At 39.0% G+C, this 17,586-nt stretch overlaps 1 protein-coding gene across 2 annotated transcripts in view; it reads left to right on the forward strand.

Annotated features, from left to right (window-relative positions):
- GABBR2 (gamma-aminobutyric acid type B receptor subunit 2) overlaps window positions 1-17,586 on the forward strand; it is a 474,092-nt gene that overhangs the window by 428,204 nt on the left and 28,302 nt on the right. For both annotated transcript variants that reach the window (XM_071736906.1, XM_071736907.1), the window contains exon 14: window positions 4,529-4,639. In XM_071736906.1, coding sequence (XP_071593007.1) covers window positions 4,529-4,639 — 111 coding nt within the window. The remainder of the gene's footprint in view (window positions 1-4,528; window positions 4,640-17,586) is intronic.

Here is a 17,586-nt window from a genome sequence, read left to right on the forward strand (position 1 = left end):
ACACAGTTTATTTTAAATCCAGTAAAGAAGAGCTGCAATTATTTACCTTGTGTTTCATATCTATCTTTATAGAAGACTGGGGCCTAATGTTCTGGTTTTCTCACCGATGAAACTGCAGCTGTAGAAATGGCAAAATGTCACTCTGGAAATCAGTTGCAGTTTCTTAGCAAGCTTGCTGGGAATGTCCCCCCCTGGGTTGAGTTACACAGCAGCACCAGAGCTCTGTAAATGAGCATCATCTGTCAAAAGCACCTGAAGAGGTGGCCACATAGAAGAAGTCCCCGGGAAGATCAAACAGTTTTGGATATTGTGGGGTGGCACAGCCTGTTCTTCACAGATATTTGCTGACCCCTCACAGAGTAGTCTGGGGTGAAAGGGACCTTTAAAGGTCATCTAATCCAGCCCCACAACATAGACCTTTCCTCTTTTTAAGACCTATGTGGACTTATAGAGAAGAAATGGCAGTAAAAACACAACATAAGTCAATGATGCATTAATTGTCAAATATGTTTCCAGTGTGCAAGGTCTTTTCCAAAGGGATTTTGACTAGCTTAATGTCCACTAAGAAATCATAGTTATAGATGAAAAAAAAGAAAAAAAAAAGAGATACCGACCAATCTATGGATCAAATAACATCATGCCCAGAAGAAATAAGTGCCTCAGGGCTGTTTGCTCTATCTTTCCAAAACATAGCCAGAGATAAGGAAAGCTGGAAAGCTCTCCATTACATTGCACATGTTTGTTTACTCACGTAGAGGCAGATCTTACAGGAACTGAGAAAATTGTTCTAGGAAAACTACACTTGCACTTGAAGCACTGCCTCTTTCCTTCCCTAACACTGGGAAGGCCACTCTGGAAAGCACGCGTAGGCCAAGCCTGTAGTTTTGTACCAACAATCCATAGAGATGTGAAGGAGAAAAGGGTCTCATGGCTTCTGGGATATTTTGAGGAGGTTTAGAAAGGCAGGAGGCACTCGACTGTCTCTGTCCTTGCCCCTGAAAAATTTTCCTGCTGATTCCCGGTGATTTTAAGCTTCACTCTTCCCTTTAGCAGTATCCACTGAAATTATTTCTCACCTATTAAACTAATGACCTGCCAGGCCACCAGCAGACTGAAGAACAAATAAAAATAAAGGCAACAACACTGCTACAGTGACTAATGATAATCTGAACATACACAGAAAGGGGATATAAACACTCTGTAGGTAATCTGTTTACTGGTTTGAGTTGCTTTCAAGACCTAGCAGATCTGCTGTAAAAACAAGCATTTTGCTAGAGATGATACACAACTCTTGTATGAAGTGAACAGATTAAACTGTTTATGTTCAACTGCTGAAAACACTCAAGAAATTGATGTCAATGTCAGAAACCTTATTAGGTTTCAGAAGAGGTAGGAAAGCTTTGGCCTAATCACAAGATGTGAGGTCTTCAGGCTTTTGAGTACAACATCTGAAGGGCATTTAGATTATTTTCTATAAAAGGAAAAGGCAAATTTCCAGTACATATATAATCACTGGTAGCATTTATGTTGTCATCCTTTCTAAAGCAGTAACAAAGTGCACAAATGGTGCATGATTAGAGAGGTCAGTGAAGTGCTCCATTCAGCTGTAATTGTAGAGTTTTTTTAAATTCTTTTGACATCAGAAAATATCGTATGTTTTTTTAACCCAGATTTTTGCTATGATTAGTTAATTCATGCAAAATCAGTGAAGAAGCAGAATGGCAAATTAAAAGCAGTAAAACAGGAATGTCATTTTGCAGCAGCAGCAGTAAGTGATCAGCAAAATCAGTTCACTAAAATTACTGCTACCTGCCAGGGCTAAACTCCACGTGCTCAAGACCTCAGCAAAATTTTCTTGAAAATATTACCATCTTGCAAATTGGGAAAATTCTTTGAAAGAAATGCTGCCCCTTGCACACTTTTGCTGATGCTGCAGTCAGAATTCCCTCTTTTCCTCCTCACCCCAGGGCACTTTACAAGAATTTCTTATCTCACACAGCAAATCTGAAGGCACTGTTTTATTTATTACCATATTTTTTTAAACATCTCTCTGCCTTATAAAATCTGATGATCTTCCTACTAAGGAAATTATGTGACTGAGGTTATGCTTTCCATTTCTTCATTTTTCTTTTCAAGTCTCTCCATTTTGAGTAATGGATGGACAGACATGCTTTCCAATTTGGGAGCAAATTTGCACATAGTAGAAATAAAAACATGATCTTCCACTGGCCATAGAGGAGTTTGCATTTCAGTACTATTCTTCAAAATAAGGAATAAGTCCAATTACCCATTGTTGGTGAAAGGTGGTGGACTCCCTCAGTCTAAGTGTGAGTGAGAGTTATTTATAAACTTTCTTGTTTCACAAAAGCCTGAATACATGGCAAGAGGGAATACATGGCAGAAAGGACATAGAACTGGGAAAATGAAGAGTCCTGTGCTGAATCCCCAGTATGAGGGGGAGGAAAAAAAAAATAAAAAGGACATTCTGATGACCACAAGCTTAAATTTTGTGTAATTTCCATAATTCCAGGCCATGTGGGATGAAGCTGTTGGTATACTGTAACTCAGAATGAAAAAAATATCTTTATAGCAGGCTCAGGTGTCGTTCACACATCAGTTACACACCCAGAGCTCTGTTTGAATGATTTGTCATGTTGTGAACTTGACTTCATAATAGTCAGAAATGATGTTGAACATAGCTGGTTCTACCTTTGACATGAAAGAGTTCTTTCCCTTCAGTGTACCTAAATTTTAGCACTGGGCTTTTGACATTGATGAGGGAGAATGAGATAGTTTAACTGATCCCAAGACAAACATCTGTATCATCTTAAATGTTGTGATTCCACATAATGTTTGCAGTCATTTCAATTCTTCCACTAATGGTTGTTGGCTTGCCATCAGCAACTATTAGGGCAGAGTCATGAGCTCTCTGGGAGAGTTAATATTGCCTTCTTGGTATTTATCCTATTTTATATTAGGACACCTCTTTTCAAGGATTTTTATTCTCCTTTTCAGGTTTCCTACAGAAGTCCAGGATAAGAAGAATTTTAAATGTTAATGTCTTGCCTACTGCAGGATTTGCTAAGAAAGTTACAGATCTTTTGACTATGCAGTGCATAGGACAAGGTTGTTTGGGGTTCCCCCAGCACTTTGTCTATCTCCTTATTTGTTATATTACTTTTTTACATTGAACAAAGTCAGGGACATTATCTCACCTACAAAAAGACTGACGGAAGAAACCGAGAAGTGGATTAGTGCTGTGACCCCTGAAAGCCATTGCAAAATTCATACCAGGATCAGAGCAAGCAAGAATAATAATAATAACCATTAGACTTTTGCATAAGGCATCATAAGACATTGTTATTCATCAAAAAGGGAAATTGCAAAGCCCTCTGGGGCAATCAGATACAGAAAGTTATGCCTGGGGTGAAGTTAGTTTAGCTGAAGTTCAGATGCATTCTTCCAAAGCAGAAAGACCAAAATAGCTTCCAGTTTTTCAGTGTTTTCTGTAAAGCACCAGACTGTAGGCACACACAGCTCAGAACAGCCAAGAGGAGTAATTTGCAGTATCTAACTAAAACAGGATCTGATAGAATCACATACACAAATTACCTTGTGTTCATATACACCATTAAAAAGCAGTTTGACCAGGTCATAATATTTATTCTAACTGAGGACAGCAAAGTAGCTAGAACCCATTTGCTCTTTGAGTAAACTCTTTTTTTCTCTTAATGCTCTTTTTTTCTTTTTTTTTTTTTTTTTTAATTTAAAAAAAAAAAAAGTTTTGAGGGTGGGAGGTGGTTCTTTCACATTTGCCTATAATCTTTATTTTGACTTTTCCCTCCTACAAACAGTCCTGGTAGTCTGCAAGTCCTCTGGATTCTGTGCTTTTATCCAGTCTCCTTTTCAAAATAAATGGAAAGCTGCAAAACTTCCAGCAGTGCTAAATTTTGCATAGAAGTTCATTTGTTCTAAAGGACATTTTTTTTTCCAGATTTTTTTTATGATTTATACTCCCTTCTCACCTACTGCTGTAATTTCCATAGCATATGGTCTGTGATTTAGCTTATGGATATCAATGAAAAAACACCTGAAACACAGCAATGTTTCATACATTGTTTATCAGCCACTTGCCAGTGACACAAGAACTGCAGGTGAAAGGAAGGATGACTTTAAGCACATTTATTTTCATGTCTCTGCATTCAAGCTGTTTGCCTGGTAGAAAAATTAGATGTCCTAGAGCTGATAAATGTGACTGATGCTGTTAAAGACAGAGTGACTTCAGACATTTTCTTTCTGGTTTGCAGTAGAGGTGACCTCACCTGGTGGCAGCTATCAGGCAGTTGTTTTCTTTTCACTGAATTCCTCTGCAGGTTCATGGCTCTGCAGTTGTCACAATTTCATTTTAAATTATGCATTCTGTATTGTAGTCTGTGCATCCTCAATCTACTGAGAACATGCTTAAGTACCTCTGAGGGGCGGATGCAAATGAAACCTGATCCAAATATTTTGCCTTTTATTTTTGCAGCCGGACCCTGCAGGCAGAGATATTTCCATCCGACCAATCTTGGAGCACTGCGAAAACACTCACATGACAATTTGGCTTGGGATTGTCTATGCTTATAAAGGGCTGCTGATGGTAAGCATAACTTGTTCTGCACAACACCTACTTCAAGCTGCTGTTTGCTGATAGCATGCACTGGGCTGTATTTGCTTTCCTGATGGCTGTGAGTGAGTTAAAACTTCCTTGGATACATCTTTTATAATTGGACCTCATCTAAAGTTTGTTAGGTGGTAATATGTGGATATAGACATATGTGAAATAAATAAGATGTTAATGGCACTTAAGATGAAGAAAACAGATATATCAAAACCAAGAAATTTAATAGTGAAAAGGTGGGCTCGTGAATGAGACAATTTTGCAACTAAAGAAGCTTGATCATCTGAATTCCTTTAGGTTCTCCAAAAAGGCAGAAGAACTAGGTTATTCTAGATGTTTGCCTCTGATTTGCACATGTCCTTCAGTAATATTACCAGGAGATGCAGGATTAATTTGGAACCTGAATCAAAATAACCCTTTTGTCCCTGAGGCCCATCTCCACAAAATATTGAGTTCCTAATGTCAACTTCAGGAACCAGGAATCCCGAACCTTAATAGTTACAAAAAAACAAACCAAAACAAAAAAACAAACCAAAAAAAACAACACCAGGTTAAGGTGATTATTTGTGATTAAAACCTCCTAGGCCTGTAGGCTTTAAAACTTCCTGATTTTAACAGCACTGACCAGCTGAACACCTAACTTGAGTGGAGACCCATCTGGATCCTAAATCTAGAAAAACATCAGAGTATACAGCCCAAAGGGTTCAATCTGTTCTCTGCACTTGCAGGAGGCCTGTTTGTTAGGGCACCCGTGAGGGACTGGGTCAGCTGCTTCCACTTGGCACAAGTGGTGCTGCATCCCTGGGGCAGTGGGAGCTGTCGGTGCCTGCACTACTTGGGCATCCCTCCCACAGTGAATGATTGCTCCACTGGGATGCAGATCCTGCTGCTTTTCAGGCTGCTTTTTCCAGGCCGAAAGATCTTTAAATATGCAAAATGACATTCAACAGGAAGGGATGAGAGCTTTTTTTTTTTTTTTCTTCTTCTTCTTTTCATTCTAAAGTCAGTAGCTTGGTGGTTAGGCTTGTCTGCTGGGGAGAGCAGAGAAGGCAGTACCACCAAGTCTTTCCAGTTCCCAGGTGAGAGCTAACAACCAAAAGGAGGTTTTCTCACTTTTCCATTTAAAAAATAAAGAAAAACCCAAACAAAACAAAACCAAACAAAAACCAAAAACCAAAAAAACCCCAGCCAGACAAAAAAAACCCACAACTTTTTGTCGTAGATGTGTCTTTTTATAAATACATCCAAGCAGGCTGTGAAACTAAGAGCAAGAACATTGTTCACCCCCCAAAAATTATTAAATTAGGAGAAAAAAACCACACCTCAGCATTTCTTACTGAGCAGCTCTAATTGGATCTGGATTCAGAATAACCTTAGTATGTGGCACAGCATCGAGGGATTTTTGTTTGGCAATGCCACCAGAAGAATTTAGGAGTCATGACACTGACCAGCACTGGGACCACAATAAGACAGAATTGTCTATTGGCATAAAACTTTATGACAAAAAAGCTTTATGAGAAACCACATCCCACCACACCAGCATGCACCACTACATTGGTGTGCAAAGAAGCTCCAGACAATGAACAAGTCCAACTCAAACCAGAGCAGTGCAAATAAAAGGTGAAGGACTCCTTCAGGCTGTCAAAGCCCCTGCAGTGAGCTGGGAGCTTCTGAAATCCCTGCTTATAATTCTTTGTTTGATTCTTCCTAACCTGCAGACTACCAATGTCTGATTTTCTCTTTTTAAAGCCAGAGCTTCCAAAGAGACACAGCTAAACTGGAAAGAACAGCTTCAGTGCCCAGTTGCTGACAAGGTGTTTAGCATTATGGCAATGTTTCCACTCTACGTGGTGCTGCTTTGTATCTGTTGGGTCATTAATTTATTGTCAGGGAAGAAGTTCTCGACTTTTGTCCCTTTTCTAGTATATTCACTTATTACTGGTTTGACATATCTGTCAGTAAATTCTTTACTTTCACTTGGGAGACTATTTTTTTCACTTTGTATACTTAATTTTAAAAACATTTTCTTAGATAATTTGTTAAAAGAAACAACTGCTTTCCATACTTTTGCTTACTTTTCCATCTCCTTGTATAGAAATTTTGAACGGTTCATTTTCTGTTCTTCCAGGAAAAGTTTGCCAGGGCTCCTTATGTAAAGACATTTTTCTCTGTTTGAAAAGTAAACAAGTAAATACATTGGTTTACTTACAGTGGTGTTAATGAACAAATAAAATTAAAATTCCTTTAAAGCTACTGAATGTTTCAAACAAATGAGGACAGGGGGGGAAAGGGCAAAAAATAGCTTCAATAATGTTTTCCATTTAAAATATCTCTATTTTTTTATTCAAGAGGGAAAATAACTTTAAATAGCTTAAAAATAAATTCTGATTTTTTTTTTTAATGTCTTTCATATTTGAGTTGTGCTGCACAATAATCAATCAAACTGCATTAATTCTCACTAGTCCTTTGCCCTAGACTGATTTGTTGGCATATGTGTTGGGCAGTTTTCTACAAGATAAGTGACTGAGATTGTTTAACCTTGCAGATGCTGTTTGGCATTACTCATTATACTTATTTCAGGCACACAGTGTTTCATAACCACCAATGAAATAATCCACATTTTATTACTCCAGTTCCCTTTTGTCACACAAATCTCTTCATATGAAAAAGGAAGATACTCTTCTGAATCACTGAAATATTTGCTATAGTGAACTATATGAGGACAACAGGATCTATGCTTTTTATCTCATCACCAATGATGTTTCTGGGTCCCACACATACTTTGCCTTTTGAAGAAAAATCTGAACCTCTCACGTTACTGTATAATTTTATAAAGGGTTATCTAATATGCAACACCTCTATTATACTTTATACTAGAGAGCTAGTATTGCTAATTACAGTACAAAGTAATAATTAAGGTGAAATGCTTAGTTATTTACTCAGGCCAAAATTATTTTCAGTAACTAATTTTTATCTCAAATTGAGAATATTAAAAATTAACTTAGAAAAATCACTTTTCTTTGTTGGCTTGAAGATATAAACCAAGAGTATCCATTCTGATGACATTCTCTGCAATAATGCAGCGAATAAGTTGTTTAGGGTAGGGCAGGGATGGGCAGGGAAGGGCAAAGCAAGGCAAAAAATGGGAAGGCATTACTCTCCATCATGTACAGTTTCCTTCTATACTGAAGTAGGCAAACATTTAAAGTTGGATTCAGGATTCTTTGATTGCCTTTGAAGGTATGTGAGAAAAGCTGAACGAAGGCTTCTCACTTACTGGATTCAGACTCCACAGGGCTGGTGACCAAAGAATAATAGGTGACCATCCTAAATCTTACCCTTGTCATCCTATCAGTCTTCATATTAGCCAAGTCCCACCATACATAGGGTGCTCAGGGTTTTTTCTGTATCAGGTTCATCTCCTCAAAGGCTGCACACAGTTCAGGGTCTGTCTGTGTGTACATGGTGACCATCAGTTGCAGTATGTCTGGCTTTTGATTTCTGAGGATGTAGATTGACATAGAATCATAGAATTGGCTGGGTTGGAAGGGACCTCAGAGATCATCAAGTCCAACCCTTGATCCACTACTGCTGCAGTTACTAAAACAGTTGAAAAGGACCATTATTTCATATATTCCAAAGGGTGATAGAAATCACACCATCTTAAACTTGCCAATGATGCATTATTAGTGAGCACTGACAGCTTTTTGAGATGTATAAGCTGTTCTTCTGATCTCAGCCAGAACAATACCAGATTAAGGATAAATTGGACTCCTCTGGGGTGCTTTTGTTATTAACCACTCACACTAGACTTGTCTACAGCTTGATTCCCCTATTCTTGATAATGCATTAAATTAACATTAGGCTTATGGTTTAGATATGTTGAAAGTTTCATGGTGTTGCTCATGTATTATTACAGTTACATAATACTCAGCTATGGAGAAACAGGTTTCAGGCAGTTTTGCTGCTGCTCTGTGTCTCAAATCCTACTTCTGCTATGCAAGTGTTAACTGTGCATGTTTTAAGCTACAACTAAGATATCTAATGACTTCTGCTGAACACATACTTATAACATATGGTCATTGGTTAATCTTGCTAAGGGTGAAAACATCAGTATTTCAAGGTGGAGGTAGGAAAACCTGTTGCATATACATCATGGTACTTATTAAGGGTCACTAAGAATAAGAAATTTGATTCCTTCTGATTCCATTGTTCTGGTTTGCTCACTATAGTTTACATACTTCTTAGCATGAATTCATAATAAATGTACAAAGCCAAATAAAGTATTAATTCAACTAAAATAAATGTTTGGGATAATTTTCAATCTTAATTTCAAGTCTGAAAGGATCCCTCTGCTTCCTAAGGCACTCTAATCACTAGGCTGGACTTGTCTAGCTCCGACTTTCAAGTCTTGAACCTTGGTGAGTCTTGCATCTATGTTATCCCCCTATCTCTAAAATAACCTGATTACTTAATTCCTAGGCAAACTATTCAAAATTTGGTCAAATATCTGTGACTTTTCTAAAAGTCTTAATGGTTTATGAAAATTACATCTATTAAGTGTTTACTCTTCCCCACATTTGCTTCCTCTGCATAACTTTCAGCCATGATGTTGTAGCCTCCTTCAAGTCAATGTTACAAATAAGAGACAGCATTAGGTTAGGAATTTCTTGAAACCTCTCCTCTTCTTCAGTGGCTTCTCGTTAATAGTTACACGTTGAGATCTACCACTGAGATTTCAATGAGTTTAAGTTTGTTGTATTGATTGTGTAACATACTATTTTTAAACTGCAATACCATGCAGTAATAACAAACACCATTGAAAAATCCAAGTAAGCTGCATAAATGTGATTATCTTTAGATTATCCTTATTCAGTCTTGCAATCTCATTGAAAAAAAGTAATAGAATGTTAAATCATATTGCTATCTCTTTCTCTCTCTCTCTTTTTTTGTTTTTTTGTCACTTATTCCCAGCATTCTTGGATCAGCCATTTCACTAATTTGCTTAGGACAGAAATGAATGTAATAGCTCTATAATCACTGAAGATGTTCCCCTTTCTCTTTCCCATATGGCCTCTTCATATCTCAGCTGGAGCTTTGCCAAAATTCCAATAAATATCAGCAATTAAGTTCAGCAGTCCAGACAACTTCTAAATGAATTCCTAAAACTGTTGCATGCAAGCTACTGGCTCCCTTTGATTACAGCAGCTTGTGCTGATTGGATTTTTAACAGTTCTCTTATGCTGGAATAAGCTGCATTTCACTGTTTTGGCAAGATTTGAGTGCATTGGTTCCACATCTATATAAATATAGGACAAAACTATTCATTAAGCATATCTTATCCTGCATTATTACTATTGAGTTGGTCATCTTCCAGGAAATGAATCATTATCAGAATTCCTTTTTCTCCACATAAATTTTTGTAAATCCTTATTAATTCTGTTAATGCTGCTAGCCATTCATTTTTTACTATATATTTAACTCCCCTTTCCACTATTTATACCTTACAACTTGAATTCATAATCATTATTATGAATTCCCTCTTTTAAACCTTTGTTGACACTCTCTCTAGTCTTTGGCCCATTTTATTGCTTGTATGTTTTACATTCTACAGCCACCCAAGCAACTTTTAAGATATGCAAAGTTTCTTTATGCTTATGAAGTTTAGGGCAGATCATTTACAGCATCATTACCAAATATTTTTGTTACTGTTTGTAAATATTCCTGCTGCTGCTCCTGTTCCCTTTTCAGGTACCTTCATTTTGATAGATAATCTATACGCATTATATTTCCAATGTTTTTGTGCACTTGGGAGTAGGTCTGCAATAAGTAGTATCATGATTTAGAGGTTGGGCTGCAGTGCCCAGCAGCAGTTTTCAGTCAGCACTTGGTGCTCTTGCCTTGAGAGGATGGGCAGGAGGGCAGCTTGGCTGGGGCTGCTGGACCTCCCTAGCCTGAAATGCCTCTTCTCTGAACTCTGGCAGAGGGTGGTTGTGTGGCAGGCACCAGAAAGCAAATACCCAGCCAGACTCCAGGAATTGTGCACAGAAGCAGAAACCTGGGGTTTGAAGTTCAGGTTAGATTATTGTTAGGAAATTATTGTTGTGTTAGGAAAAATTTCTCCACTGAAAGCATTGGACCAGGTTGCCCAGGGAGGTGGTGTCACCATCCCTGGAGGTATTAAACAACCAGAAGATGTGGGGCTTTGGGAGATGACTGAGTGGCTAAGGTGGTGTAGGACTGATGGTTGGACTCTATGGTCTGGAAGGTCCTTTCCAACTGTGATGATTCTATGATTCTGGGTCCTAGCAGCATTCAGGCACCTACAGATGATACTGAGGGATGGCCTGACCATCCTTGCTTAAAGTGTTTAAGCCATCCCTGTATATCTAGCCCATGCTTTTGAATAGTAGAGCTGTAGTGTGTGACTTGCACTCCACATTTTTAATGTTTTACTGTATTTACTCAATATAGATGCAATGTAATTGTGTTTTGTTGGTTGGTGTTCACTCTGAGAAAAGTGAAGCAGTGAATCAGGTTGCCCAGGAAGGCTGATCAGTCTTCATCTTTGGCAGGGTTCAAGACCATATTGGGTAAAGCTATGAACAGCCTGGTCTGACCTCATAGCCAAGCCTGCTTTTTGAGCAGGCAATTGCACTGGATGATTTCCTATAAGTGTCTCCTGATTATCTCATGATACTCTTATCAACAAAATGTCTCACTAATCTCTTAATCAAAGAAAGAAATCCTATATGTAGAAATATTGAATAGTCAACAGATTATCTTAAAATTCCCAATTGTTTTCTGAAATTATCTTTGATTCTTAGCACATTTACTTGCATTATTTCCTAATTCCCTTCCCGATCGAAAAGAATAATCAGTAGGAACTGCTGCTTTCTGTTAATTTGCACGATTCCGACTCATATTTATGGTGGTTTAGCACCAACCCATCTGTCCCATCTTGCAGTGATTAGAGAGGAAGATAGTTTAGCTTTGTGGTGGGAGAAGCTAGTTCATAGTGGTACCAGATATTGGTTACATCTTTAATAAAACATTGACAGTGTTTTAGTTTCCAAAACACAAGTTACCATATGTTTTTGTGGGATAAATTTTTTCCTACCATGACAGCAAAGAAACTTCAAATATATTCTTGGAATAATACAGTTATTGTAGCATTCCCTTACATGTCTCCTGACATCAATTTCTATACAGCAGAAACAGATGCAGATTGTAGCACACATTTGTTTTTTCTCAGAGATGTTGGATTGTTTTACAGCTTTACAACTGTCTGTGGTGATCTTGTGCTGGAGTCAGTATAAAGGTGATCAAATGGATATTTGTTAATAACCAATGGTGTGTTTGTTTCAAATGAGTCACTATCGTGTTTCATGGCTAAGCAGAGGCTACATGAAAGAAAGAAAAATACCATCTCAATAGAAAAAAGGGAAAAGATTTTATTATTAACCTGTTGATTCGGGAGGCTGGAGTATAAAGTGGAAAATTTTATCTGGATGCATGTTAATGTTCACAGTTTTGTGCAGCTGCTTTTCCATCTTGTCCTGAGCAAGACCATACTAAGTGCCCTGCAGCATAAAGGACTTTGCCAAGACCTTTACAAAGAAAATCCTCCTGATGAACACAATATCTTGCAATTAAAAAATGTTTAGCTGTTATTCTAGTACTCAGTGAAAATATAAAGTTTCCCTTTAGAACTGTCCATCTCTGTGAAAAATGACCTAAATACACAGCTGACTTATACCTGATCAGGAGCCTGAGTGATGGTTTAACATCAAATTGTACTGACTGTGAGGGTAAGAAACCTATCAGGGTATAGTTTGTCTTTTAGTTTGTTAACCTTGCTTGGTGTGCTGGTGATTAGAAAAAAAAAACAAAACAAAAAGACTACCACATTTTTTCTGAAAAATGCTTAGTACTTTTTAGCACCCAATTCTCCTATGAAAATCTGAAAAATCAACATGTATTTTTGTTTTGTTTTGAAAAGTCTCATTGAAAATACTCTGCAGCCATTCTACTGAAATAAAAATTAACCCACTCTGTCATGATCTGGATTTCATGAATGAACATGAGTAGGAAAAGCCACAACTCCAACTTTTGAACAGTTTGTTCATACTGAGAGGTTTTTACAGGCCAGGGTCCAGAACTGCCCCTTTGTTTTTAGGGGTGGGAGGAGGGGAAATCTCCCCAAAGGATAAAACAAAACAAACAAACAACCCCAAAAAACCCTCAAAGACAAACCAAGAAAAATTCCCAGCTATAAGATCTTTGAAGTAAAAGCTAGCTTTTTTTTCTTTCATGCATCACAGCAGGGCTGTGATCCACAAGTGAGTTCAGAAAGCACTACTACAGTACAGTAATTAGCTGAAAAGCTGCAGCCTGGGCCACCATATAATCTTTCCTGAACCATACCCTCTAGCTATCAGCAAGCATGTCTTCTGACAAGGTTGGAGACTTTTCCTCTGTTATTTCTCTGCTTTTGTATAAAATCTTTAGTATAACTTTCTTTACTAATACTATTTGTAACCCATGTTCAAAGAATAAGCAGACATGACTTTGAAATTAAATATATCGACAAAATGGTTTAAGTGCAGTACAGGGCAAGAGGGAATACTCCCAAGAGGAAGGATAAATAATTTCCTGCCTGTCATCTGCCAGTCTATGCAGTCCAACATGCAAATTAGACACTGTTGTAGTGATACATGTCATGGATCAGTAAAAAGTTGTTACTGTGTTTAGCAGTAATTCTGGTGAACAAGTTTTAAAATACACTATTGTCATAGTCCAAACCAGGACAACTAGCTACCAGAGTTTTGAAAAACTGTTAATTTTTTTTCCAATTCTTCAGCTAGAAACACTTTAATTACATAGCCAGCTATCACCACGTAGTCAGTACAAGATTTTTAAAAATTAAAGTTTGCCTCTTAAACTCTGTAAACATAAATTTCATATATTCTGCAGCCCTGTTCTCCCTCTAAGAATTCAATATGTATTTCTCTTAGTGACCACTGGTATAATCCCATTGTCTTCAGACACTGTTCCCCCCCAGTCTATACAATGGTTGCCTCACAGGCTTTTAAGGTGTACTGACATCACAGCCTAAACCCACCACATCAACTGCTATAAATACTCTAAATCAGTGTTGTCTTGAATGGAAACTGCCTACCCTCAAACAAAAGATGAAACAAGCCAATATCTTGCATGTAATCACAGCTCATGCCTTCCAAGAAGACCCAAACCAACATTTTATGACACTTTCTACATCAACAAGAGGTGTATTTAGTAAATAAAAATGAGAAAAGGCTTTAAGTTAATGCCTAATGATGCAGGAAGCTTTCATAGTTGCATTTACAGTGTGTCTGTAGTGGAGATGCCCAAAGGGACTTAAATTAGACCATTAGACTTGACAGGAGACTGTTGTGCTCCTTATCTGTTAGATAACTACTTTCAATAGGAGAATGGATAGCCCTGAGTTATTCAAACTCCTTCTGTCATACACAGGATCCATCAGGAGCTTGAGGATGGGAATTTTAAGTGCCAGCAAGGAGCTGCCTAACCCAGCTGGTACAGAACAGAGGGGACAGAGGTGTCCTGCCCCTCTCCAAATCTAGCACGTGAGCACTGCTAAGAGCTGCCCGACTCCAGCTCCCTGTGCTCTCACACGACTCCTCTAAAGGCTGTTTAATCAAATTTCTCAGCAGAGATCAGAACATTCCCATACAATTGCCCAAGTAATTAAGACAGTCAGTCTCTCATTATGTAAAACCTGACAGCTCTGAAAGAAGCTCGAGAGCTCCTTCTGAAAACAACCTCTATTCTGGAGCTACGGGGTACACCTCAGGCAAAATTTGGAACTGTGCCACGTTTTCCAAACATAAAGCTGTGCCATGGTCACCACCAGCATCGTTGTGTTGAACAAAGACAGTGGCTGCTGTATTTTGTGTGGATCCCAAGCCAGTAGATGTACCCCAAGAAGCATTTATCAGCTTAAGACCTCAAGGAGGAAAGCCCAATAGGAGCAGAGACAGCTGCATTGCAAATCCCAGCAGACAGCCTTAAATATCACATAGTCCTTAAATTGCACAGCAGTCTCAAGACTTAGGTGCCCCCAAGAATAATGAGAAGTATGATTTACATAGCTGGGGAAGATTAATATTTAGGAACCAGGAGCAGAGCAGCTGATACAGGGGACCTGTTTTTATACCAGAGCTGATAAGTTTCATATTTAAAACTAGTCAGGGAATCATAGAAATACAGACCTTTCACTAACAATGTCTCAACCAAGCCATTTCAGTGATTTTCAGTATTTTTGCAGTCATAAAAGTGAATCTTTTGTTTGTACAAATTGGCTGAGCCTCAGGAAGGGGGAAAATAAGAAGGGCATGGGGGAGGGTGGGGGGGTGGAGAGAGGCAGCAAAGTGTCGTGTTCCCTCAGGAAGGCTCTGTCTCAGGGGAGAAATCTTATCAACCCCATGGAGCAGGCAAACAAGGAGGAAATTGCAGTTGTGCCATCACAACTGTCTTGGCATCAGGCTGCACAGAACTCTTAGCTCTTATCCATGTTTGAGTCTCAAAGACGAGCTGCGACATTTAGAAAAGGAGAGCTGTCTTCCTGAGGCAGACTTTTTTTTTCCCAAAATGCCAATAAAAATTAAAAACAATACTCTCAAATTTATAGTGCATCATTCTGAGGAAACCCACTTGTACAAGAGCCTTTCCCTTTCTTTAGTTATCATATAAATATCCTCCTTTCATCTGGAAGATACTTAACCATTTTCCATGCTGTTCTCAATTATAAATGAGAATGGGCCAAACCATAACCCCACAACACTGTTCAAATTATCTTCTTCCATTATAATTGATATTTTAGATTGCTTTATAAGCCTCTGCTATAAATTCATGCCCATTACTTGTAATAAGTGCTGGCCTCATTTAAGTATGTTGGCTGTATTCCCAGAATAATGCTTTTGGAAGGGAATGTGTTCATATTGGGAGAAATGGGGGAGAGTGAGGGATGACCTGCAACCCTAAAAATTCCATTAAAAATTAATTGTAGCAGGGGAAGACAGAAATCTTCTCCATAGTTAATCAGTGTCTCAGCCCTTTAAAAACATGATATAGACATATGCACAAGGATTCCTTTTATCCAAAGAGCTCGCCTTGTTTGATCTAGGGCAGAATCAATTTTCTTTTTTTTTTAATTTTACTTTTCAGTTCTCTTCTTTGTCCATTCAGAGGCTGGCAAAGTTGTATATGTGTAGCACAGCTGAGCTGAGCACCACCAAGAGTGCACAGAGCCAGACCCCAGAGCAGAGCTACCTGCATCCTTCCTTATGGGAACTATCTTGGTTATCTGAGGGGCTCTGAAAATAAATGTATTTGGTGGTGAACTGCTTCTCTGGAACAAAGCTACCCAGCTTGATAAACAGCTTATCCACCTTAGCTGCCCAACCTGAATGGCTCTGAGACCTCTCTCCTCTCCAGGTAGCTGTCTACATATGCCTTGACCCCTCAAGAGCAGCTCCATCCCATGCTCTACCTGCAGCAGCAGCCACTACTTTTTTTCCTGCACTTCTTAGGCTGCTGGGAAGAGCAGGGGAAGAGGCAAGGTACCAGGGTGAGGCATGGGCTCTAGTCCTTCTGAAGTAGATGAATAAAACAGACGGGGATATGACAAGGGAACTGACTAGGACCGTGTCCTGCACGAACATGTGGAGGGGAATGGTGCCAAGGATGACTTGGGCAAAAAAGGTAAAACTATGGATAGCCACCAGCTATCCATTGGACACTTCTACATCACCAACACGGAACAACTGTTCACTGTTGGGCAGAGAGCACAGGTTCAGCCTCATGAACAGAACCTTGGGGAGCAGGCAGCTCTACTTATGGTGCTCTGATTTTTCCAAGAAAACTGCAGAATTAGGGAAGGTCACGTGTATGAGTCACAGTGTGTAATGCATATTACAAACATCTCATTTCAGGTCGTAGTCCTTGAACACAGCTTTTAAAATCTTTGAATTGATGTTTTTTTTAATTGCATTTGTTTAATGTTACTTTTAGAAAATATTTAACATTTGATTAAGTCACATTAATCTCATTGTTAATTTTTGCATTTCTCACATTTGATTGAGTTGCTTTTATCTAATAGGGAGAAAACTGAAAACAGTTGCAGAGCCAGGTGGATGCATCTGATGGCTGAGCAGTCAAGGTGTGACATTAATCAGCTAGGATGTGTTACAGGTCGTGTGACACATCTACTTGAGCTCTTCTAGATATACACAGTTTCTTTTCAAAAATTAGAGCACTGGGAGTGGAGTGACCTGCTCCTCCAAGGTTCTGCTCAAAGATACTGAATGTGGTTCTGCTCACAGTGCTGAGCAAGCACCATACACCTGTCCTGCTGAAGGGTCAGCAGTGGGGCAGTAAGTGCCTGGCAATGAGTTGGCTGCCAGAGATCTGGGTTTGGTGGACAGCTGGTGACAGACAAGTTGTCCCAGGCCCTGAACTGGGTAATTATTGCAAGACCAGGTGCTGGGAAGGGCCAGCCCTGCCTACCTATCTTGATGAGGATTGTGACAGCAATGGTAGCACTGGAAAAGGGGTGAGCAGGAGGCTCGCCTGGACCAGGCAACACCTCCAGCCTGCCACACTGCACAAGCAGAGAGCAGATGCCTAATCCCCCAAAGCCTTCCAGCTGGGTCTGCTGACAAACATGTGTCTGGGTAACATATGTGCTGTAGGCAAGAAAATAAACTAGGCTAGCAAACAAGCTCAGCAATAGGAGGCCAAGGCTGGCAGATTGGTGTTAAATCCTGGCATGAATTGCCTGGGTGAGTAGGTGTCATGGTTTTAGACAGTAACTAGGTGACAGATGCTCTCTGTTATTCCTAACTATTCTCCCAGGGAAAGAT

This window comes from Heliangelus exortis, chromosome 2 (assembly GCF_036169615.1).
Source record: "Heliangelus exortis chromosome 2, bHelExo1.hap1, whole genome shotgun sequence".
NCBI lineage: Eukaryota > Metazoa > Chordata > Aves > Apodiformes > Trochilidae > Heliangelus > Heliangelus exortis.